Raw genomic sequence first — 25,003 nt, forward strand, 5'->3', positions numbered from 1 at the left:
TCCCTTTACAAAATCATGCTGAGTATCCTTGAGAATTTCAATTCGATCCAAATGATCCTGAATTCCACCCTTGATCATTGCCTCCATGATTTTCCCTACCACTGAAATCAGACTGATAGGTCGATAATTTCCCACTTCACTCTTAGAGCCACCCTTATGTATGGGAGATACATTGGCACTTTTCCAACCCAAGGGAATCTCCCCAGAGTCAAGTGCTCACATAATTAGCCTCAGTAGTTCAACGCACTCACTTGCCGCCTCCCTTAAGATTATAGGGTATATTCCATCAATTCCAGGAGCCTTACTGGCCTGTAGGCTCGAAAGTTTTTTCATTAAATAATCTTGCGAAATTTCAGTATCATTAATTACATATTTTTCAACTTTTCTCCCACAATTTCCTATTGTCACAAAAGGTTTTTCATTTGTAAATATCGATGCAAAATAACTGTTGTGTTCATCTGCAACGGAAGCTGGTGTATTTAATACTATCCCCTTTCCCTTACGTAAAGGTCCGATCTGGTTTGTCCTGCTCTTCTTGGCATTTATATATGTGAAGAATTCCTTATCCCCCCTATTTGCTCTGTTTGCTAGTGATTTCTCATAAACTGCCTTTGCCTGTCGAATGTTTTCTGTGGCTCTATTACAGATCAACTTGTAGCTGTTATAGGCCTCAGTACTTTTTATTGCTCTGTAACCTTTCCATGCCACCTTTTTCTGCTCAAGTAATGTGGCAACTTCACTATTCATCCAACTTGAACCCTCCTTGTGGAGTATTTTTTTAATGGTAAATACGCATTCAAGGCATCTGTGATTAATGTTTTAAAAATTTTTTTTAATGTTTAAAAAAATATAATATTATACGATGTTATAAGATGTATAATATTACTAACAGAAGTCATATGTTTAGTACAAGAGCGGGTTGAGAACTAGATGCAAATGGATGGGACCCAGGTGACGTCTGGGATAAAGGCCCCTTCAAATGACAAATGTGCATTTGAAAGAAACATATGAGAACATGAAGTTGTTGATAAATATTAACTATGAAGAACATGGTTGGTTGGTCGGTGCTGATTTAAAAGTGATAGGCATGTTACTTGGATAGCAATCTGGCTACACAAAAATATCTTGCTTTTTGTGATTGGAACAGTTGGGCAAGGAGTAAGTGTTGGGATTAGCATTAGTAGAGGCATATGATTTAAAAAAAAAAAAAAAAAAAAACCCATCTTATACAGCATCAGCCAAAAAAGAAAAATAAGAAACAATTTCCATTTTACTCATCTACTTGCCCCAAAAGCCTGTCCAGTTCTTCCTTGAATATATTCAAGCTATCAACTTCCACGACAGATGGAAGTTTGTTCCAGCAATGAACTACCTCCTGGTTAAAGGCAAATTTCTGCACATCTATTCTTAACTGGCTTTCCTCAATTTAAGTTTGTTCCCCCCCTTTGGGTTTGTAATCTGAGCAAGAAGAAGAATTCCATTAGCATTGAGCCTGCTCAAGCCATTCAAGGCCTTATATACCTCAATCAGATCACCTCATAAGTGTTTAGTCTCCAGATGCTGCAATTTGCAGAACTTAGCCTTTCTTGGTAAGAGCATTCCTTTGTACTCCTCACTAGTCTTGTTGCCCTTCTCTGTACTCGTTGTAGCAGCTCTACATCCTTCATAAAACAAAGCCTCAAGACCTGTATGCAGTACTCAATGATGGCCTGACCATTGCCTTATACAAAGGCATAATCACCTCCTTATCTGTGCTAGCAAAATTCTTGTATATATCATTGACAAGGCCTCATTATCAGCTCTTGCAGTCTGTTTGCACTGCTCAGAAAATGTCATATCTGACAATACAATTGCTCCCAGGCCTTTTTTCATTCTCTGGTGTTCATAGTGTAGTACCAAACAGTTGGTACCTTTCTCTGGTGTTACTGCTACCCATATGCAGTACTTTGCATTTGTCAATGTTTAACATCAGTTGCCACTTCTCAGCCTGTCTGCCCAACTTTTCGGGATCCTGTTGCAGTAGCATACTGTTATTACTCTCATGAACAACCCTGCCAACCTTTGTGTCATCTGCAAACTTTGACATTTAGTCTGATATATCTTCATCAATATCATTGATAACTATACAAAACAACAATGGGCCCAACACCGAACCATTGGGGACTCCACTAATAACATATTTCATGGAAGGCAGTGGCCATTGATTACCATTCTTTGTCTTCTCCCACTCAACCATCCTTTTATCCATTGTAGCAACTTGCCCTTAATGCCATACTGTTCCAATTTTTACAGTAGTTTTTCATCTGCAACAGTATCAAAAGCTTTTCTGAAATCCAAGTATATGTTATCACAATTATTTTTTTTTCATCCAGTTTCTTTGTGACTATAGTATCCATCAAATTGGTCAGGTAAGATTTCCTCTTAACAAACCCATGCTGTGTCTGAATTATTACTGCAGGTTTGTCTAGATCCTGCAATGCTTGTTTACCAGCGACTCCATTATTTTCCCCTGAACAGAATTTAAACTAACACGTCTGTAATTACTCATGTCACCTTTTAATCTCCCTTTGTGAATTGGTGATACATTTGCACATCTCCAGTCAGGGGATTCCAAGGATGCTCTCATGATTATGGCTAAGAGTTTGCTTACTTCCTTTGCCATCTCTTTTAATATAGGATCATCAACAGTCGAACCATCGATTATCAGGCTTCTCTGTCACCTGATAATTTATAAGCATCTCATTAATTTTTATTCTCTGCTACGAGTGTCATTAGTTCATCTGAAATTCATTTAGGCTTAAATCATGAATACTGTAGTATTTCTTAAATTTCTTAGTTGGTATGAAAAACCTAGTAGCTTCCAAGGTTATTTTGTTGAATGCTTCCTATTTAGAATGTGCTGTTGGTAACATCATCAGTTGGTCCCACAGTATAGAATTTAAAAACTGTATGGGACCACATTAGTAATCTTTAATAAAGGGACCCTGATGGTAGTTACATCTTTAAGTAAATCCTACATGAGTATACATGATCACTGCTGGCGCCTCCGTAGCCAGGTGGGAAGGAGCAGCAGTGCGTAGCACACGCTTCTTGATTAGACCGGGGTTCGAGCCCATCACCACCAAATACGGAAGATGCGGAAAGGGAATGACCACCGCATATCCCGGAGCAATATGGCCTTAGTTGCTAATGCTCCTAAAAACCAAATAACAAACAAACAACAAACAAACATGATCACTGCCACCTAGTGGTTCCTTAATCTGCAGACGAGTTGTCGAGGTCTGGCCAAATAGGGGCAGTTTGTTGCCTGGATCAAAGAATATAGTTCATAAACCACTGGTAGACCCCATAACTGTTCTCCCTCCACCTTTGAGCAGGATCAAACTGGGTTTGAAATAGTTTATGAAAACTTTACCTCAGGAATTTCCTTGCTTCAGCTACCTTTGAACACAATTTAGCCAACATCGAACAAAATACTTTTGTACTAAATTCCCATCGATCGCCCAAGAGAAGCAGGTATTTTTAAGGGAACTGTGAATAAAAGAGAAAAACAGGCTGAGATTAACTTCAGATCTGGAATTATATTTCATAACTGGGTTGTCACTATTGCAACAACAAGGTACCTTCTCACCCACCGCTGAGTAAGCCAACAACCTTTAAAACGGTGCTGTCTGGGTGGTGGTTATCCGCAGAGAAAAAGTAACATTAGTCTTCTGCACTGCTGAAGCATTACTTGTTCAAAGCAGTGCAATACTGCAGCCACTTGTGAAGGTTGAGTCACAGTATGAGATATAATTAAACAATGCATTCGTACTACCTGGGTAGTGGAAATGATGTATGTGCAGTACCCATGCATAAACCATCTCCTTCATATTTAAGTCTGCTGTTGACAATTTAGGGAACAACAAGGATCCAGACTATAGAAATATATAGTTGAACATATGGTTGGGAGTCTTACCCCTATTATAGCCTTGTTTCTGTGAGAAAATCTGTTTTCGCTTGCATCATTTGCACTTGTGATGCCTTTTCTGAGAACATAAGCTGCTGTAGGTCTGAGGATCACCTGTAGTCATCCTGGAACAAAATCTGTTTGGGCTATATAGTTACTTAGTATTAGTAGCGGCAGATGCTGCAATGAAGCAAGCTTATGCAGCACCATCATAAAAAAAACAAAAAAAAACTGTTTGCCTCATCCGTACATCTCTCTAATAAAATATCTAATTCTTCCTTAAATTTATTCACACTACCTACTTCTGTGACACCAAATGGAAGTTTGTTCCAACCAGCTATTCTCTGACTGAAAGCACATTTTTGTACACCTATCTTGCAACCGTCCTTTTGCAGTTTACATCCCCTTATGTGTATTGTCTGAGAAAGAACAAGGATGCCATGATTTAGTTTATACAGTTTAGTTAAATCTCAATCCATTTAAAGCCTTAAACACTTTGATCAGATCACTTCACTGATGCCTAGTTTCCAAGGGCTGAAATTTGCACGACCATTGTCTTTCGTAGTAAGAGAACTCTTTCATGTCTTTGACTAATCTTGTTGCTCTTTTCTGCACCTATTTTAACAGATCCACATCCTTCTTAAAAAAAGGCTTTCTGACCTGCATACATTCCTCAAGATGTGGTGTGCCTTTTGCCTTATACAATTTGATAATCATCTCCTTGTCCCTGCTTTTAAAATTCCTATCTGTCATTGAGAGAACTCCATGAACTGTTCTGCTATAGGGACCTCCCCTGCAGGAATGCTCTCATAATTAGGGTCAAAGGTTTGCTTATTTCTTTTGATGCTTCTTTTATAGGATTGCTAGGTGACCTACTCAGAAAAACTGGACAACTATTGGTGTCACATAGCACGGCTTCTGGTTTCATACACTGGCATCAATATATCAAAGTAGATGGACTTGTTGGGTGGTTTCCATAAAAATACTAAATTATAATAAGAAGAAGCTAAATTATAATAAGAAATACTTAACTTAAACACAGTGGAACTAAACTTAAAAACTATAATCAAAATAATAATTTACAACTTTATGATTAGAAACTAGAAAAGAATAGCGAAAGCTTAAAAACGATTTATGATTTAAATTTTTGATTTAAATTTGATTGTGCAGTGTTTATCAATTTTATTTTTTTTAAGAGAGAAAACATCTTTCACATCCAAACAATTGAAAGGTAGGTTTAAAAAAAAAATTGTATAGATTCATCACAGAAACTGTTATATTCATCTATCTATAGAAATTGAAATTTCATTGAAACAGTTGTCTTTATTATTCTAGCTATATAGGAATAATAAACATTACATTGTTTCTTGTGCGGAATACAGTTCCATTTAAACTGCGTGGCATACAGATGGAATTTAAGATGCTTAAAATGTCATTTAAAACTTTATTTTATATATTATTTTAATGTAGTCAAGGAAAAAAAATTTATGTGCTTCCATAGGATCACTTGCAGCCTCAAATTCTTAAGCCAATTTTTCCATCAGATCTTAAGCTCACCATCTGTGACAGTTTTCAGGAACCAAACCCTTGTGAATGGCAAGAGATTACTGTATTTAAAATTTTAATTAAAGTTAAACTACTGTAATTTTAATATATTAGATATTATATATTCTCAAAGATTGCATTATTCTTTACTGACAAGAAAAAATGCAACAAGAAATACATATTCGTTTCTATGCTATTTGCTTTCAAAGTTGAGGTGTAAAACTTGATGACCAGTGAGGGAAAAAATGAATTAGAAATATTGAAAAATAGTTGTGCTCTAAGCATTTAAATATGGGGACTGGGATAATTCACAGATACATACTCAAATTATAAAATCACTTTGCCATCTGTTGGGTAAAAAGACAGTCTCCAAGCAAAGGGGGGGGGATTTCAAGAGATGCAGTGGTTCTGCAGTATGGGGGAGGCCATGGGATTAAAAAAAAAGTTTAAGAACCACTGATATGAAGGATTGGTAACAGTATAAAATTGATATGTTGGTGCTAACACCATATTTTAAATGTTAAGGCTTTGCAAAAAGTGGAAAATGGAAATGCACATATATGCTGTAGTAAGTTTTATTTTTCTTAACCTGTGTTTCCATTGTGATGTTTTGAGTTAAAATGAACATCTGTATACATTCTTTGTTTTAGGACAAGGGGAGGCCATTTATGAAATTGGGGTAGAAGATGGAGGAATGCTTGTGGGACTGAGTCCTGACGAGATGCATGCATCACTGCACACTTTATATTTGATGGCTGAGAAGTTGGGTGCTACACTGACTGTATTAAGAGAACGGACAGTTCCAGGGGATGTAGGAGAGGAATCAAGGAAAGCAGCCGAGGTAGTTATAAAATTTTTTTGATATATAACAATCTCTAATGTTTTTAAATAATTACTTTTACCAGATTTTGTTCGATTATCTGGAAATTGCACAATATGTGGTAAACATAATTGGAGATTTATATAATACAGTATATACATTCCAATCACTGTGGACTGTCAGTAGTTTATAAAGTAACTTCAGTCTGCAGAATTGCAAATACATATTTGTTGGTGAGTTGGTGGGTGGGTTGGTTGAGTGGAGACTAGAGGGGATTTGTTCAGACTGAAAAACCCAGAATAACTCATTGGGAAGAACCTGCCACTTGTGCATGAGGGTAATCCTCCTTCATCTCCTATTGAAGGAGGCCTTTAAAAATTCCTTCAGTCCTCAGTGGAATTTGAATCCAAACCTCTCCAAATGAGTGACAAGTAGCATTATGTAAACCCTCGCTAATCTGGAGTAATTGGGCCGAGAGGCCATCCAGATTAAGTGATAATCTGGATTAGTGAAGCAAAAGATAGCCCTAAAAGACAAAAAAACTTAGAACACAAATAAATGGAAAGTTTAATGATATTGATAGGCAGTGCTATTTAATGATAGGTAGTGCTAATGAAAATATATAAAAAAATATATCACTGTAGAGCCTTAATTTAAAAACTATAAAAGACAATACATTTATCCATTGATAGATGGATAAATGTATTGTCTTTTTATATATTTATCAAGTGGCATTGACATCGCACGCCAACTCCACTTGATCATTGCTGTGAATACTACAGTTTCTTCCAGAACAAACACGTCTTTGGCTTTTTTAATGTTTGTCTATTTGATACATTGCTTTTATCACTCCCCACATGGAATTTTAAAGGAAATGTCTTTATAGATTCTTTTTGTTTTTTAATATCTGACACAGCCTGTTGGCCAATACCAAATTCTTCAGCAATTTTTTTTTTTTTCCTTCCAGGAATGCCATTTTCAAGTTGTATCACTTTGGGCTTGTTAATGATAGTTAAAGTAAAGTGTTTTCTTTTTATTTCACTTTTTATTCTTTAGAACCCATAATTATATAAAATATGTTAACTTATGTACATATATATGCACGTATAAAGAAGTACGCAAATGAAGCAATATAAACAATAACATCTGTCTGACTCAGAGTCAACAACGATACTGAACAACACGCAAGACAATGTAATGATGTTCTGTCTGTGCAGAACATCATTTTCTCTGTGCAGTCAATCAGCATGCAGTGAGAGTTACAAATCTGCCTTCCTAAATCCCATGCATCTTTCAAAGTACTCAATTGTGAACAGAATTTTTCATATTTTGATCCGGATTAACTGTAACCAGATTAGTGAAGGTTTACTGTATATAAAAAACGTAATTTTAAAAATAAGATGAAAAAAAAAACCTCTTACATCATGCTACTATTTATTTTTAACCCTCTCACAAGTATGTACTAATCTGTGTTTTCATGTGGGTGCTCTGGAGTACAAGCAGTCAGGTGCCTGGAAATCTAGCTTTACCTCTCTATCCAACTTGCAGGAACTATTAACTTTATTACACGTGCTTATCAAACTGTTTACGTGACATTGATAAACTGTTTCACTGCTTGAGATGCATAGATTTATATAATCATCTCTGATCATCAAAATTTGTTTTTGGAAGAGCTAGTCACGAGTAAATTACGAACAGGAACAATATGGTCCAGGAAGCTCTTATGCCAAAAATTGCAAACATAACAATAACCAAGAAATCCATGCACAACTGCTTTAAATAAATACCAGACTATTACTTCAGTATCCTGTAGTTTTGTTTCAAATACATTATCTTTGAGAAGTTTCTTTATTTCAGGCCCTATGAAAATTTCTTCTTTCAGTTTTGCATCTGTTGAATTGGAAAACACTTTCCTTTAGTTAGCAGAAATCCACTTCCTTCTTTATTTAGAGCTCTAACAAAATTCTTTAATCCAAACTTTATATGCAAAGGTGGAAAGAACCATTTTTAGCTCACCCAGTGGAACGTATTTTATATTACTTCTCCCTGTTAAAAATTCTTCCCTCTTCATTCCATAGGAAGAGCAAAAGACATATTTTCAGTTTTCCCAGTTAGCTACATTGCTATATTTGTGGTGCAGGTAATACAGCACATATGCAGAATTGTTATATTTGTGGTGCTGGTAATACAGCACATATGCAGAACCCAAGTTTTGTCTTGATCACTAATCTTGCCATGCGCCTCTGTAGCCAGTGGGCAGGAGTGGCAGTGCGTAGCACACGCTTCTTGATTAGACCGGGGTTCAAGCCCGTGACCATCAAATATGGAGGATGCAGAAAGGTCAGGGAATGACCACCGCATATCCTCGGAGCAATATGGCCTTAGTTGCTAATGCTCCTAAAAACCAAAGAACAACAACTAATCTTGCCACTAAAGTACAAAGAATATGCTTGTTTAGTAATGCTATAGATTTTCTTCTTCTGGGGTTTTCATGCAAGCATGTCCACACATGCACAGGCACACAGTAGAAATTGTTGCGGTGATTCAGACACTTCTCTTTAAATATTTGACAATACCATGTTAAGCAAAACACAAAAAGAAACAAACAATATGCAATAGATATATACAGATTCACATCACAACTGTCTTTCAGATACTGAAATAGAGGTGTGGTAGGCAGGCAAACAAGGTCAAATATGTTAACCCTCCTTAACATTACTGCCATCTGTTATATTACTGATATGTTAAAAGATATATGTATTATGGGTAAACACTAAAACCTATATATGTAGAAATTGTGACTTGATGTGAAATTTTAAGAATTATTTTCGAATTCTTCACACAAAAATAAAATTTGACTGCAAACAGGTAGTTTATTAGTGAGGTAAAAATTACATTGGCCAATGCAATCATTCAATAGTACTGCAGTTACATCTCATACCCATTAAGATTTGTAACCTCTAAATCAAAGCTAATTTAATGTCCTTCTTATAGCATGGATTTCTTTCAGGCCTTGACTACAAAGATGTCTTTACAGAACTTCATTGTCTTTTTGATATTTCCACCTTTAAATACATTGTTATAATTTTTATTGACTTTGAAGGCATTTTTGACACTTTGTGGTGTGAGAGTGCCATCCATCACCTTAGGGAAATAGTGCTCTAAACAATTTTATAGCATCATAAGTTATTTTGTTGATCACTCAATTACAGTTTCATCATGAAGTCCCTCATGGCTGCCCATTGGATCCATTCATGGTCCCCTGATTTGCAACCTTGTTCTAAATGAGTGATTGTTACAAACTCCCCTTTTGGACAATGTGCAGAAATTTGTTTATGCTTGATAACCTCTCCATCCTATTTTGTGGGAATTCCAGAACTGAACTCGAACAGTATATAAGCAATGTTTGGTTATAATAGACCACTGATTTTTAAACTTAATGGCAGATCCTTTCCTTTAGTCAGATCAAACTAAGCATCTTGAAGTTATTGTCAGTGATCACTTTTCATTTTCTGAGCACATGCAAAATCTTGCACAAAAAGTTAAGAATTTTACTGCCATGCTGCCTCTGTCAGGACTGGTACTTAAAATCAAGATATTTCATTTTCTACAAAAGCAATTTTATATTTCCATTTTAGGGTTTTAGAGAGGTTTTGTAATAATTAGGCCCAGTATAAATTAGTTTCATTACCTAGTTGCTTTCTTCTAGCTGTCTTGCACACTAGTACCATGTTCACCTCAGCCCTTCAAGTTATCACCCGAACCTTCCCTCTATCTCTCCCTCCATCTCATCTGCAGAGGATCATACCTCTGCATTTGGCATGGCCTTCCTTTTAAGAACATTTAAAGGCATCACTATCAGTGTGTTGATTTCAAGCAGGAAAAGGCTAGATATTGGAGCATTTTAACCAAATAATGGCAAGAAAAATTTGCTAAAGGTCTCATCACACCAAAAATTCATACCAAATGTCACTTTGCTTCTGACAGGGCTGTTTGTAACTGGCTCTTTCTGGATTCTTTACCTCCTTTTGTTGACAGGACACTCAATGCAAAGTTAGTCTAATTTAAATTTATCTGATTCCATTTCTTGCATCTGTGGTGACTCTGAAGACTCATCACATATCCTATTTGGTTGTCCTCTGTATAATGACCTACGTCAGGCACCACCCACACTAATCACTAACCTTTCTTCTGAATTGGAAACTATTACTCTCAAGCTACAAAAATTTTAATGTTCTAAAAGCATTTGCCAAGTCAGTTTTTAATTACAGAAAGTCTGCTTGCCATCACTTTTGAAGAATCCTACTAATCTTCAGATCTAAATTGAAACCTCATCTTAATTTCCGTATTTCAACTGCTATTTCTACAGCCAAATTAATTCTCCAGCTACTACATTACTACTATTCCTACTTCAACATCATTCCTGTTTTCTTTCTCCTGATGTTACCAATATCTTTATCCTGTGCAGCTTCTGGGTTGCTTCATCAGCCTTGTGGAATCTAAAGCCTAATTTGACCTTTGCTTGCACTGATCCCTTTGGTCCAGGATTCTTTCTGTTGTGCTACCTTCTAGCATTCCTTTTTACTTTACTCTTCTAATTTTTTTTTTTGGAGGCTCCCTGTAAGGGACAGAATTGCTAGCAAGATTTGTCTCTGATACCGCCTCCGTATCCAAGTGGTCAGGAGCAGGAGTGCAGTAGCACACGCTCTTTGAGTAGACCGGGGTTCAAGCCCCTGACTGCTGAATATGGTCAATCTGCCAACCCGCAATGGACCAGCGTGGCAGATTATAGTCCATTTCCCTCAGCATGAATTGTTGAGGAGGCTTCCATCCTGCAGTGGGTTGATATTGGCTGCACTTTACCTTTTTTTTGCCACTAGTTTTAGCTCTTGGTAGTATGGGATTGTTGGTATTCACAAGTTTTAACTTTTGTCCTCCTTTGGATGTGCAGGATCTTCCTCTGGCCTAACCATCTGGGTAATTTTAATAGATGACCTGTCCTGGGACAGGTACTGGGAAGCTTTCCAGGTGATAACTGCTTCCTGGTAGCTAAGTGGCAAACAACACAATATATTCTTTAGAATATGCAAATATTGTTTTTGGAAGAACTTGTATCATCACAGAGGAATTGGTGGAGTTGAACTCACTTTCAGGAACCTTACATAAAATGCACGTCTCATCATCATTATTATTTTGTTATCCTCTTTCTTCTCCTGATGGATTTTTCCTACTCTGTAATGGGTACTGGTACCAGATGTGTGGAGTGGTTATGTTTGGTTACTATTATTGGTGAGTAACTCTGACAATCCTACACGTGTTCAGGATCATGGCTTTCAGGAGTTCCATGTAAGTGTGTTCTCTGGGAGGCCTATTGCTTAGATCCTTATGGAGCAGTGTTGAATATTCACTGTTTGCACTGGGGGGGATGTAAACTTCAGGGGTACATGCAACTGGGAGGGTGTACATGTAGTATATGTATATAATATCGGTGTAGATACACCACAGTTTACCCATAAATTTGAATTACATATGTAGTGTAAAGGCATCATTTTAATTGTTTCTCATATTGTGGGTGCCTTCACAACAAGATAGCTTGTATTGCAGCTATCTGCAATACCAGCTATCTCGTTGTGAAGGCACCCACAATGTGAGATACAATTAAAATGATGCCTTTACACTACATACGTAGTTCAAATATATGGGTAAACTATAGTGTTTCTACACGGATATTATATAGTTAATTACTTAAACACAAGAAATTATTCCTTGTGCATTTCATCTTCTAATGTAGTATATGTATATTTTTTATTATTATTTAATATTTACAACATGTGTATGTTAAAAATAAATCTGTATATTTATGAATATTGTAATAAGTGAATATGAGAAAACAAAATAGGAAACAAAGGAAATATTTATTATTTAACATCCAAATACTATATACTATATAATAGTCAATTCACAAAAATCACGTTACTGACAATAATCACAGTTTAATAATATGAAAATCACCGATTAAAATTCACAAAAAAATCATACAAATTATAATCAAACATGCAAGTATTATAATAATCTTATTCTTTGCTTTTTCTTTGCATGTGTATCAATCACTTCATTTATTAATTTTTCTTTCTCTTTCTGGCCTTATGTGCTTATCTTCATGCAATCTTGCAATACAGATACATATTAATAAAAAGATTATAAAATTTATTGTTTGTAGGCTGTGACCAAACCATCTTGTTTGCGGTATACAAAGGAAGAATTAGCCACAAGTGTACTCTTGCTGTGAAAAAAAAAAAAAACAAAGGGAATGTGAAAACCATAGAGTGAAATGCCAACAATTGAAATAGCGGCTGCAGTAGACTCCTCTCTCTGCCTAGATATCATTTAACCCTTCTCCTGAAAGTTGCAGGACACTAATTACAATAGTATATGTCACTGAGGAACCTAGTTCAGGCGAACCTGGCCTGCAATCCAGGGAAGAGCCTTCCATTCGTGATCCAAACATTGGCAGCCATTTTATCTTTGCCATTGTAGTGTATGCCATGGACTGACTTCTTCACCCATCTTTCTTTGTTTTTTCTGTCTGTGGTCTCCTTGAGGTTGAGTGTTATATGCCATTTGTCTATCTTTCCTATTACTTGGTAGATTGGCACTGTTTTTCTGGAAGTAATTGCACAGGTTCTTATCTTCTTTACTTGTTCATTGAAGTCAGTCAGTCAGTCCTCTCCCTTCTTTACGAGGTCGACTTTGGGTGGTGTTGATGCCTTGGTCATCATTATCCTGGTCAATCTCATAATCTCCTCCAGCTAGGTGTTGGTCCAATATATGATCCTGAAGGAGGAGTACGTTAGTGCTGGGACTGCGTAAGTGTTTATGGCCGGACCTTGTTCTTGCCATTCAGCTTTGATTTTAGCAAGCTTCTCAATCTTTGATGGTATTTCTCAGTTGGGTGGGTCTTAATCACCTTGTGTTCTCTTCGGTGATCCAGAGTAGCCATTGGAGTTGATTCTCAGTTGTGGTATAGAGTTTGATGTCTTCCATGTACATCAGGTGAGAGAGGGCGTACAGGTTATCTCACCCTTCTTTTAGGGTATACCCGTATTTGCTATTATCGAGCATGGTAGACAGTGCTAAACAGAACCATAGTGGTCTCAGGGCATTTCCCTGGAAGATGCCTCCATAGGCAGGAGTGGCAGTGTGTAGCACACGCTTCTTGATTAGACCGGGGTTTGAGCCCATAACCAACAAATACAGAGGATGTGGAAAGGTCAGGAAATGACCACCACATATCCCTGGAGCAATATGGCCTTAGTTGCTAATGCTCCTAAAAACCAAACAACAACAACCACCACCCTGGAAGATTCCTCTTTGGATGAATCTTTCAGTCTAGTCATGATATTCTTAACCCTGGTGTTGGCCATCTGTTTTGCCATGGTTTCTCCTAGGAAGTGTGTTAGGAAGTATTAGGAAGTTGTGAAGGAAGTTGACTTTGTAGATCTTCAGTGTCTCTATCAGCCAGCTATGGGACATGGAGTCAAAAGCCTTGCGGTAGTTGATGTAGGCCGTGTACAGGTTGTGGTGCTTCTCATGGATTTGCTCCATAACTGCAGTGTAGCTGGTCAGTATTTTTGCTGGGTTTATTATTATTATTATTATTATAAAAAAAATTATTATTATTATTATTGTTGTGTATTTCAGTAAGGTCAAATAGTATTATCTATTACACTGGTCTGCTTAGATTTTGATGTTTTCAAAATTCATGGTTTCTAGATGTACTTTAAGTGCTAATTCTATAAATTGAAACCATTTTTACCTATCATGTACAGTTTTTTACCAACAGTAGATATTGTTCCCTTAGATACACATTTCATGTGTGAAAGGTATGCATATACTGCTTTCTTTGTGACTGAGAGGTATAGTTGTGCTTAGACATGTTTAGAAATGTTGAGACTTGCAAGTTGGGTAGCTGTATAAACTTTTGAAGTGTTTTTTTTTTTTTTTTTTTTTTTTTGCAGTTTTTCTAACTGGTATCTTTCTAATGTGATTTTCATATTCTGTGTCTTTGACAGTGGCAATTCATGGTTGTTTGAATACAGATATATTTCGTTACATTGGTGGTAGCCATATTGTGGCAAAAGAAAGGAGGATATATCATTTGTGAAAAATGTATACATTGCATATTTTGGAATTAAATTAGGTGACCAAGATATAAATCAAGGGATGTTGTATGTTTGCACTTAATTCCCATCACTTACATACAAAAAAAATCGATGCAGGAATTTTGTTGGATCTGAAATCTGCAAGCTGTTGCTAGTCACTATATTTGAAGAATCTAGAGTCTAGCATCCAGAAATTACCAGAAATTAATAATTAGAAAATGCTAACACTGCAGCCCTAAGGATCTGTCAGAAACTTTTTATCAATTTATTAGCTTTAATGACCATTGTAATAATTAGCCATGAGAAATATGGGGATATACAAAAGAGTAGTAGTAGATGTAACAAGGGCTTAAAAAGCATATTAGCATTAGCATTAGCATTAGTAGAGGCATTTGATGCAAGAAAGCAAGCTTATGCAGCATCAGCAAAAAAAAAAAAAAAAAACCACTTCCACTTCACCCCTCTGTTCGTTCAAAATACCTGTCCAGCTGAGCCTTAAACTTATTTAGGCTATCAACCTCCACCACAAGGGATGGAAGTCTGTTCCACCAACCAACCACCCGCTGGCTAAAGGCAAATTTCCGCACGTCTATCCTACATCTGTCTTTCCTCAATTTGAATTTATGCCCTCTCAGGTGATTTTTCTGAGCTAGAGGAAGAATCCCATCAGCATTGAGCATGCTTAAACCATTCAAGGCTTTATACACCTCTATCAGATCACCTCGCTGGCGCCTAGTCTCCAGACACTGTAATTTGCAAAACTTAAGCCTTTCTTCGTAAGAGCACCCCTTTGTTCCATTCACTAATCTTGTTGCCCTTCTCTGTACTCGTTCCAGCAGCTCTACATCCTTCTTGAAATGAGGCCTCCAGACCTGTATACAGTACTCTAGGTGTGGCCTGACCATCGCCTTATACAATGGAATAATCACCTCCTTATCCCTGCTGGAAAAGTTCCTGTATATCATTGACAATACTCCATGAGCTACTCTTGCAGCCCGTCTGCACTGCTCAGAGAACTTCATATCTGCCTGCACAACCACCCCCAAGTCCCTTTCATTCTCTACCACTGTCAGTGTTGTACCACAGAGTTGATACGTTGCTCTGGGGTTGCTGTTTCCCATGTGTAGTACTTTACATTTGTTAATGTTAAACTTCATTTGCCACCTCTCAGCCCATCTGCTCAACCTTTCCAGATCCTGTTGCAGCAGCATAGTGTCAGTAGTGTCCTTGACAACCCTGCCAACCTTTGTATCGTCTGCAAACTTGGACATTAAGCCCGATATACCATCATCAATATCATTTATAAATACAGAAAACAATAATGGACCCAACACTGAGCCCTGAGGGACTCCACTAATAACATCAGTCCACGATGAGCAGTGTCCATTGATTACCACTCTCTGTCTTCTCCCCCTCAACCACCCCTTTATCCATAGCAGCAATTTGCCTCCAATGTCACACTGCTCCAATTTGTGTAGCAGTCTTCCATGTGCAACAGTATCAAAAGCCTTTCTAAGATCCAAGTATATAATATCAAAGTTATTCCCTGCATCCAGTTCTTTTGTGACTGCATCATAGTATCCAATCAAGTTGGTCAGGCAAGACTTCCCCTTAACAAAACCATGCTGTGTCTGAGCTATAACTGAAGTCTTGTCTAAATGATCCTGCAGTGCTTCTTTAACCAGTGCCTCCATTAATTTTCCTGGAACAGAAGTTAAGCTCACAGGTCTATAATTACTTGTGTCAGCCTTTGATCCTCCTTTGTGAATTGGGGTCACATTTGCACATTTCCAGTCTATGGGTACCTCCCCTGAGTCCAAGGAAGCTCTCATAATTATGGCTAAGGGTTTGCTTACTTCCTTTGCTGCCTCCTTTAATATAACTGGATAGATCCCATCCACCCCGGGTGCCTTTCTTGTGTTTATCTTCAACAGTTTCTCCTCCACTTTACTCCCAGTTATTTCAAGATTCTGTAGCTTACTGCTAGAGTTGAATACACCTCTGGCATTCCCCTCGCTGAATAACTCCTCATGTGTGAATGTCGATGCAAAATATTCATTTAGTTTGTTAGCTACCTGAGCAGGATCATCAACACTTGACCCATCAATATCAAGTGGACCAATCTGATTCATCCCTTTCCTTCTAGAGTTTACATAAGTAAAGAACTCTTTGCTGTTTTTCTTTGCATCCCTTGCCAAGGATTTCTCGTAATCTGCCTTCGCCTGCCTAACCTCCTTTGTAACTTGGTTACAGATCAACTTGTATCTATCATAGGCTTCTGTGTCACGTGTTAATATGAATGCTACCATCTATTTTACAAAAGCTGAGAAGAAAAGATGATGCACATTTAAATGACCTCAACATCTACATACATACAGCAGCAGAATCTTCATTGTCTGCGGCCATCATTAATAAAAACAACAGAAATGTCCATTCATTTTTATTCTATGGTTTCCCTTTTTTCCGTGATTTAAAAAGGGAAATTTGATGGATAATTTGTTAAATAAACAAATGATCCATGAGGTTTCAATCTTCTCTTTTATAACTAGACAAGACTGCAGTTATAATTCAGACACAGTATGGGTTTGTTCAGGGGAAGTCTTGTCTGACCAATTTGATTGGATACTGTGATGTGGTCACAAAGGAACTGAATGCAAAAAGTAATCTTGATTGATATCAAGATTACTGTTAATACTGTTGCACATGGAAGTTGCAGCAGTATGGCATTAAGGGCAAGTTGCTACAATGGATTAAAGGATGGCTGAGTTGGAGAAGACAGAGTAGTAATCAGTGGACACTGCTCTTCATGGACAAATGTTATTAATGGAGTTCCCCAGGGGTCCGTGTTGGGTCCATTGTTGTTTTCTGTATTTATCAATGATCTTGATGAAGATATATCAGGCTTAATGTCCAAGTTTGCAGACGATGCGAAGGTTGGTAGGGTTGTTAATGACAGTATGAATGGTAGACTACTGAAAGAGGATCTAGAAAAGTTGAGCAGATGGGTTGAGAAGTGACAACTGAAGTTTAACATTGACAAATGCAAAGCCCATGAATAGCAGTAATCCCAGAGTAACATGCCAACTGTGTGGTACTACACCCAAGGTAGTGGAGAATGAAAAAGACCTGGGGATAATTGTGCAGTCAGATATGAAGTTTTCTGAGCAATGCAGACAGGCTGCAAGAGTGGCTCATAGGGTCTTGGGAATGATATGTAGGAATTTTGCTAGCAGGGATAAGGAGGTGAATATCCCTTATCCCTGCTCAGGCCACTCCTTGAGTACTGCATACAGGTCTGGAGGCCTAATTTTAGGAAAGATGTTGAGCTACTAGAATGAGTACAGAGAAGGACAATGAGATTAGTCGGTGGAAGAAAGGGTTGCTTTTACCAAGTTAGGCTTAAGTTCTTCAAATTGCAGCATCTGGAGACTTGGGACCTGTGAAGTGATTTGATTGAAGTGTATAAGGCCTTGAATGGTTTGATCAAGCTCAATGCTGATGGCATTCTTCCTCTTGATCAGGTTCCTCATTTGAGGGGGCATAAATTCAAATTGAGGAAAGACAGTTGTAGAATGGATCTGTGTGAAATTTGCCTTTAGCCAGCGGGTGGTTGATTGTCGGAACAAACTTGCATCTGTCATTGTGGAAGTCGACAGGTTAAATAAATTCAAGGCTGAACTAGACAAACTTTCGGAGTGAATGGTTGGGTGAAACGGGAAGGTTTTTTTTTTTTTTTTTTGGCTCTTTGCAATTGTAGTTAGTAGTGTTTTCGTGGTCCTTGTCCTCTTAAGGACCTGCCCATTGGTGACCCAATCTGTCCACAGAATTTTGAGCATTCTTCTGAGCATCCACATCTCAAAGGCTTCCAGTTTCCTGATTTCTGCCTTCCGCATGACCCACATCCAGTGGGTCATGCGGAAGGATGTGGTCTCACATCCATGTAGGAAAGTGCTCCATGTGTAGCATTTGGCCATTTGATATCTTTTCTGGAAATCCAGTTTCATGTCACAGAGGAAGTTCTTAAGATTCTTAGATACTTCTTTGGCCATACCAATTCTGCTTCTAATTTCTGTGCCTTGGTCATTATTATTTGTAAAGATCTTCCCTTGATATTTAAAGCTATTCACTTGTTCAATGGGGGAGTTGCCACAGTGTATTTTGATTCCAGGCAAGGCATTTTCGCTTTTTGGCATTAATTGTTAAGCCTATCCGTTTGCTGGCTTTACCACTTTGTTGACGAGTGTTTGTAGCTTTTCCTCTGATGCTGTAATGAGGGCAGTATCATCTGTGTATCGCAGGTTACTGATAACTGAACCATTAACAGTAATTCCTTCTTTAGAATCTTGTAGTAGATCTATAATGGTTTCAGCATAGAGATTGTACAGCATAGGAGACAACGCACATTCTTGCCTCACTCCTTTCTAGATTTGTATACAGTCTGTGTTTTTCCCCTCTACAGTGATTGCCGCTTCTTGCGCAAGATACAGTAACCATAGTATCCGTTTCAAGCAATCGAATGCTTTGTTAAAGTAAGTGAAGCAGACAAATGGGTTCTGCTGGTGTTCAGTTTCTCTTTCTTCCAGAATATTCAGAGTAAATATTGCTCCTCTTGTGCCAACCCCCTTTTTAAAACCCATCTGGTCTCTTTCAATTTGTTCTTGAATCTTGCCTTCAATTCTGTGTAGAATCATCTTCAAGAGGACTTTCATAGAGTGGCTTATGAGGCTTGTTGTGCAGTGGTCTGCCTATTTTGCTGTGCAGTGTTGTGCAGTGGTCTGCCTTTTTTTGGTTTGGGAATAAAGATGGATCTCAGAAAGTCAAGGGGTAGTTTCTCTCCATTGAGGATATTATTGAAAATATTGGGGAGCTGTTGTTTTCCTCTTGTTCCAAGATATTTGAGCATTTTGGCTGGGATGTTATTGATGCCAGTTGCTTTATTGTTCATTGACTTAATTGCTTGCTCCAGTTCTTCCACCAAAGTCTTGATGCTTGCCTTCTGTTTGGGTGTTGTCATTTCCTATTTGTCTGTCGTCTTCACAGTATAGTTCCCTCAGATATTCTTGCCCTCTATCCTTTTTCTGTTTCTATATCCAGAATGTGGCCCCTTTTATGGTCTTTCCTGACATTGCATAGTTCCGTCACTTCTTTGTGGACTAGATATTTAAACCTTTTACATCTCCTCTCCATTCATATCTGTTTTGTCTTCCTTATTTCTAATTTAATGAAACTGTCATACATCTTATATTTTTCTACATCTTTCTTCTTAAAGTTTTTCCTGCGTTCCATTAGATCTAGTATTGTCATCACTTGCTGTTTGGCTTTCCTTTGGGCCTGCCCAAAAAATTGCATTTGTAGCATCTGTCATTATCTTCTTGAACAAGGTCCACTCAGATTCTGGATCTCTATCTGGTAGATCGAAATTACTATCCTCCATTTGCTCTTCAGTTGTACTTGTGAAATGTCTCCCATATACAGGCTGGCTAAGTTTTTCTTTGTCCCAGCCTTTCTTTGGTTCCTTACTCTTGTGTCTTTAATTTTATAACCAGCTTCCCTAATAGTGGGCAATGGTCTGAGCTGATATCAGCTCCAGGAGAGGTTTTGACACTTTTAATTGTTTCAGAATCTTTGATTGGAAATCCAGCACTTCTTTGTGTAGTGAACCATTGAAGCAATGCTTCATCAAAGTTTGTAACATCACACTTTCTAATTTTTTTTTCTTTTTTCAGTTATGTTCTTTCCAGTACCGATATGTAAACATGTTTATTCTTCCACAATGTCAATAGTGTTGAAGAGGACAAAGAAAACTTTCTACACACTTCAACATTTTTTTCCTTGCGAATAATTTCGACTTTTTCACAATCGAGAGACACTTTCTTTTGTTGGTAGACATGTTTCCGAAGGAAGGGTTCGTTTTTAACTGATTTTACTTTAAAATGATAGTAAAGTGATCTGCATACAAACAATTATTGTTTCCAACATTCTTAGAAGTCCCAAAATAAATTTGTGGTTCAGTGAATACAAGACAATCTGTAAATAGGGTAATGTGACCATAGAAATTACAAGCTGAATGCCAGTGCACTGTTGTATAGCCCCATCCCCCAAAGGACAAGGTTAGGTCATAAACCAGCCCCTAATCCGATGCGGGTGGTCATAAAAGCTAAGTCGCCCCTTTCATTTTTGTCTATTCCAAGAATTGGGTTTTTTCAACTACCCAAGCAATTAAGAATGTTTGCATTTGTACGGTATATCTGTGTAGTACACTCGTTATAACAGTGAGCAATTGTATGGGAATACGCGTAAATTAAAATCATTATGGCTTTTTGCTCATACAGCAGTGATCTCGTTATAACCAAGTTCGACTGTATGTATCTATAACAGTTTTTTAAAAAAATGAGGGTACTCATTTGGTACACACCCCAATTTTTATTTTTCTATACCACAAAGGTGCAAGCCTGAATTGCGGACTATTCAGTTAAAACACTGCTCTGCATTGAAATAGAAAGAATTTATTATTATTTTATTTATTTATTTTTGAAATCACTATGAAAGTGCACAGTGCTAGTAAGATGATTTGATTCTTTTTGATTCTCATGTTTTTTGTGTTTCTGGATTTGTGAACTGAAAGGACAAAAGATGAATGATAGTTACAATTAAGATATGATAGAATAAAGAATTTCACTTGCCAGTGCCATCCAATTAAGAACTATAGTGGAGGATGTGTAGGAAACCTTTCTAGGTGTGGGCTTTATTCTCATTAGAGGACTCTATATGGGAGGTAATCTTTTGGAAAATTTCTGCCTTTACTGGGTAAGTAAGTACTTTGCTACTGGTTACCATACAACCACAGCCTTTCAACCTAGCCCTTTTGGCAGGTTTATAGGTAATTGAAATGCTCTGTTCCTTGATTGTTTCTGATGTGGTGCTTTGTGGTCCCTGGAGATAGGGGATTCTCATTTTCCCATCATATTTTAATTGTATTCAGTCATTTATCTTTTGCCATTAAGGTTTTAAAATTAAAAATATTCTTAAAAAGTATTTTCACAAAGGACACAAGGTCAACTCAACAAGCTACATGTACTTAAGACTCATATGATTAAAAAAAAAAAAAAAATCATTCCTTTTTATTTTAACACAGAACAGTGTTACATGTATAGGTTGTAATTCTTGTATGTTTGTTCCCATCTCCTGTGTGTCTTTTGATGACCCCCCCCCAAGTTAAGGTTATTCTTATTTAAACAGAAATAACATTCTAAATATGAAAAGATCACTTTATACTTGTTTATAATTTGTTTTACCAATAATTTTGAAAATTGTATGAACAGATGCTGTTACAAAATATTTTATATCCGCTGTATACAAATAAATATAGTGGGTTGAAATGGGTTAAAAGAATTGTAGACTTTCTGACTTTCATAAAGTAACTGAATGCAGTGTCATCTAGTGATATGTATGAATAGATCAGTTTAGATTCCTCTCTTTCCCTATGTAGAAGTTTTGCTTTTTTAATATTTACTAGGTATTAGTACTAGTAAATTAATAAGAGGAGTTTACCTCAATGTAGTACGTAGAACACTTCCGTATGATACCCTCCAGAAATTAAAACGGAAAAAATGAAAAAATTGACAACTTACCGGTACATTAAAGTAAAATATAAATAATTAAATAATCAATTTAACACAATTCAAAATCAATTTAAAACAATTAAAATTCAAATTAACGCAATTAAAAGAATCTAACGAAAATATTCAAAACGATTTTCCTTCCTGAAGCTGACAATGCTTTTCGACCGACTGTCGTGATCACAGGAATGAAAATCAATTTTCGTTAGATTCTTTTAATTGCGTTAATTTGAATTTTAATTGTTTTAAATTGATTTTGAATTGTGTTAAATTGATTATTTAATTATTTATATTTTACTTTAATGTACTGGTAAGTTGTCGATTTTTTCGTTTTTTCCGTTTTAATTTCTGGAGGGTATCATACGGAAGTGTTCTACGTACTACATTGAGGTAAACTCCTCTTATTAATTTACTAATATTATTATCAACGTAGAACATATTGAGTATTACAGCTCTGATTCATACTATCTAGGTATTAGTACGAAAGGTTCCGGATGATCAGCAGACTATTGAGCTCCGAGTGGCTGTTCTAGGTAATGTGGATGTTGGGAAGAGTACCCTTTTAGGAGTTTTAACGCAAGGTGAACCTGATAATGGAAGGGGCAGTGCTCGACTCAATTTATTTCGTCATCTTCATGAAATTCAAAGTGGTCGCACCTCTAGTATCAGCCGAGAAATTTTAGGATTTGATTCTCATGGCCTGCCTGTTACTTATAATACTTGTCGTACAGCTGAAGAAATTTGTGAAATGGCTTCAAAACTGATAACGTTCATTGATCTAGCAGGACACCAAAAGTATTTACGCACAACTGTATTTGGTCTTACTGGTAAGACTTAAGTGATTCATTTACAGAATTTCTCATTGTTTTGAGTGGTTTAAGTGTATAATATTTACTAACGTTCTAAATTTATTAAAGGATTTTGTTAGGCACCACGAAAAGAACACTATGCAAGGCCAATCAGAAAGCTCTAAGATTTTATTTTTCTAAAAAATATTAGGATATTTACAATAATTTTATAAGTGGTTCCTTCAAAGTAGTTCTCTCTCATAACTTGAAAGTGTCCCAGTGTTCCAGCTGCTTATGAAAGGATTGCTAAAAGTCTTCATCTGTGAGCTGGTTAAGTTCTGTTGCTGTATTCTCTTAGATGGTCGGAATATCATTGAATCTTTATCATTTATGCTTCATTTTGAGTTTGGGAAAGAGAGAAATATCATATGGGATAAGTTTAAGTGAATATGGAGGATGAGGTGTTAGAGGAATATTTTTTTTTTTTTTGGACTAAAAATTCTTGACTGTAGATTGTAGAGTGCAAGTACATTTTTAAGTGGAGAAATCATCCTAATTTTTCCTTTAGTTAAATCAGAACCTCTTTATAATTCATGGTTTAGCATATTCTGAGCAAATTCTTAATGAAAAATACCCTGAATGTTGTGGGAGGGGGGACAGGCATCATTTGACCAAACTTTGGTGACTTCCAAAGGCATGACAGGAGTTTTTTTTTTGGAGTCATATACATACATCTGTGATTCATTACAGCTAATGATGTAATTTATGAAATTAGGGTCCACTTCCACACTTTTCTTTTTAGTTTCTCACCACGTACAGTTTCTCTACAATGAACATTTTGGTCATTGTCTAACAATCTCAGAACAAATTTTGTTGATATGTTATGCATGTCAAGGATTTTAGACATAATTACTAGCTGATTAGAAGGAATATTTTGCATACTTTGGCAACCATTTCCTCATTGCTCGAAATTGACTTGATCTTTGTTCACCTTTAACAGATCTTGGTCATTTTGGAAATGTTTCATCCACTGATAAATGATAGCCCTACTTAAACAGCAATGGTCCTTGAGGGTGTCACAGACATTCTCTCAGATATGCCAAGCTGTGCTTGCTACCTGGCAGTCTAAGATGCTGATGGAACCGATATTCGGATGATGCTCAAGTCAAGTGAACCTAATTTAGGTGAAGTCCAGTCGGTCTGTGACAGCCAAATCTTCTGCTTGCACCTTCACGATGGTGGGTCTTTTAGTAGCCCTGGGTATAACCTTATGTGTAAGTCCTGAAATATGGCACCTACTGCATATACATCCAATTATCATCCCATTGCACATACTTCTACTCCTTCTAAAGTAATGGAGAAATAATTTAACCACCAACTCTTTAACTATCTTGAAACCTTCCATCTGATCAATGAATGCCAGTATGGATTCCGTCAGTGTCGATCCACTGGTGATATTCTGGCTTATGTCAAATTCAGTGGAAAAGTTTGGTGAAACTCAAGCAGTTGTTCTTGACATTTCAATGGCTTTCAATCATGTTTGGCATAAAGTTCTTCGAAATAACCTTCCATCTTATGGTTTACTAAATTTTTTTTGTAATTGGGTATCCAGTTTTCTCTCTGACTGCTCACTGCAGGTGATGGTAGATGGCTTTCTGGCTTTCCAAGGTTCAGTTGTATCTTCCACCCTTTTCCTGTTGTTTACTAACTGTCTTCTTCCATTGACCGGAAATCCTATCCATAGTTTTGCTGATGATAGCACATTGCATTCCACCTTCTAGTTTGAGAAACCTTGCTCTGCACAAACATTTTCAACTTCTCGAATATCTACTACCAGTTCCTTTATGCTGATCTCCAGTAAGGCAAAGATAACTTAGTTGATTTGAATCCTTCAAAAACAGAGTCCTGACTTATATCTCGCAAAAAGGATTCGACTGCTGTTATGCTTATCTTCGATGACACTCTGATTTCTAGGCAAGATCATATATCTCTATTGGGGATTACCCTGACTTCTAGACTCTCCTGGCATAAGCACGTTACAAATATTGCTTTCTCTGCATCTAAAAAACCAGGTTTTCTCTTTCGCTCTCGGCATTACTTTTCTTTCAAACAGCTGTTCA

At 37.0% G+C, this 25,003-nt stretch overlaps 1 protein-coding gene across 1 annotated transcript in view; it reads left to right on the plus strand.

The window, feature by feature from the left end:
• Positions 1-25,003, plus strand: part of LOC150078232 (GTP-binding protein 2) — a 134,639-nt gene that overhangs the window by 61,548 nt on the left and 48,088 nt on the right. Inside the window, exons 3-4 of the mRNA XM_090384235.1 lie at positions 6,145-6,335; positions 22,568-22,922. Of these exons, the coding sequence (XP_090240361.1) occupies positions 6,145-6,335; positions 22,568-22,922 (546 nt within the window). The remainder of the gene's footprint in view (positions 1-6,144; positions 6,336-22,567; positions 22,923-25,003) is intronic.

Source organism: Mastigoproctus giganteus, chromosome 11 (genome assembly GCF_048544385.1).
Source record: "Mastigoproctus giganteus isolate SK-2022 chromosome 11, ASM4854438v1, whole genome shotgun sequence".
NCBI classification, from domain to species: Eukaryota; Metazoa; Arthropoda; class Arachnida; order Uropygi; family Thelyphonidae; genus Mastigoproctus; species Mastigoproctus giganteus.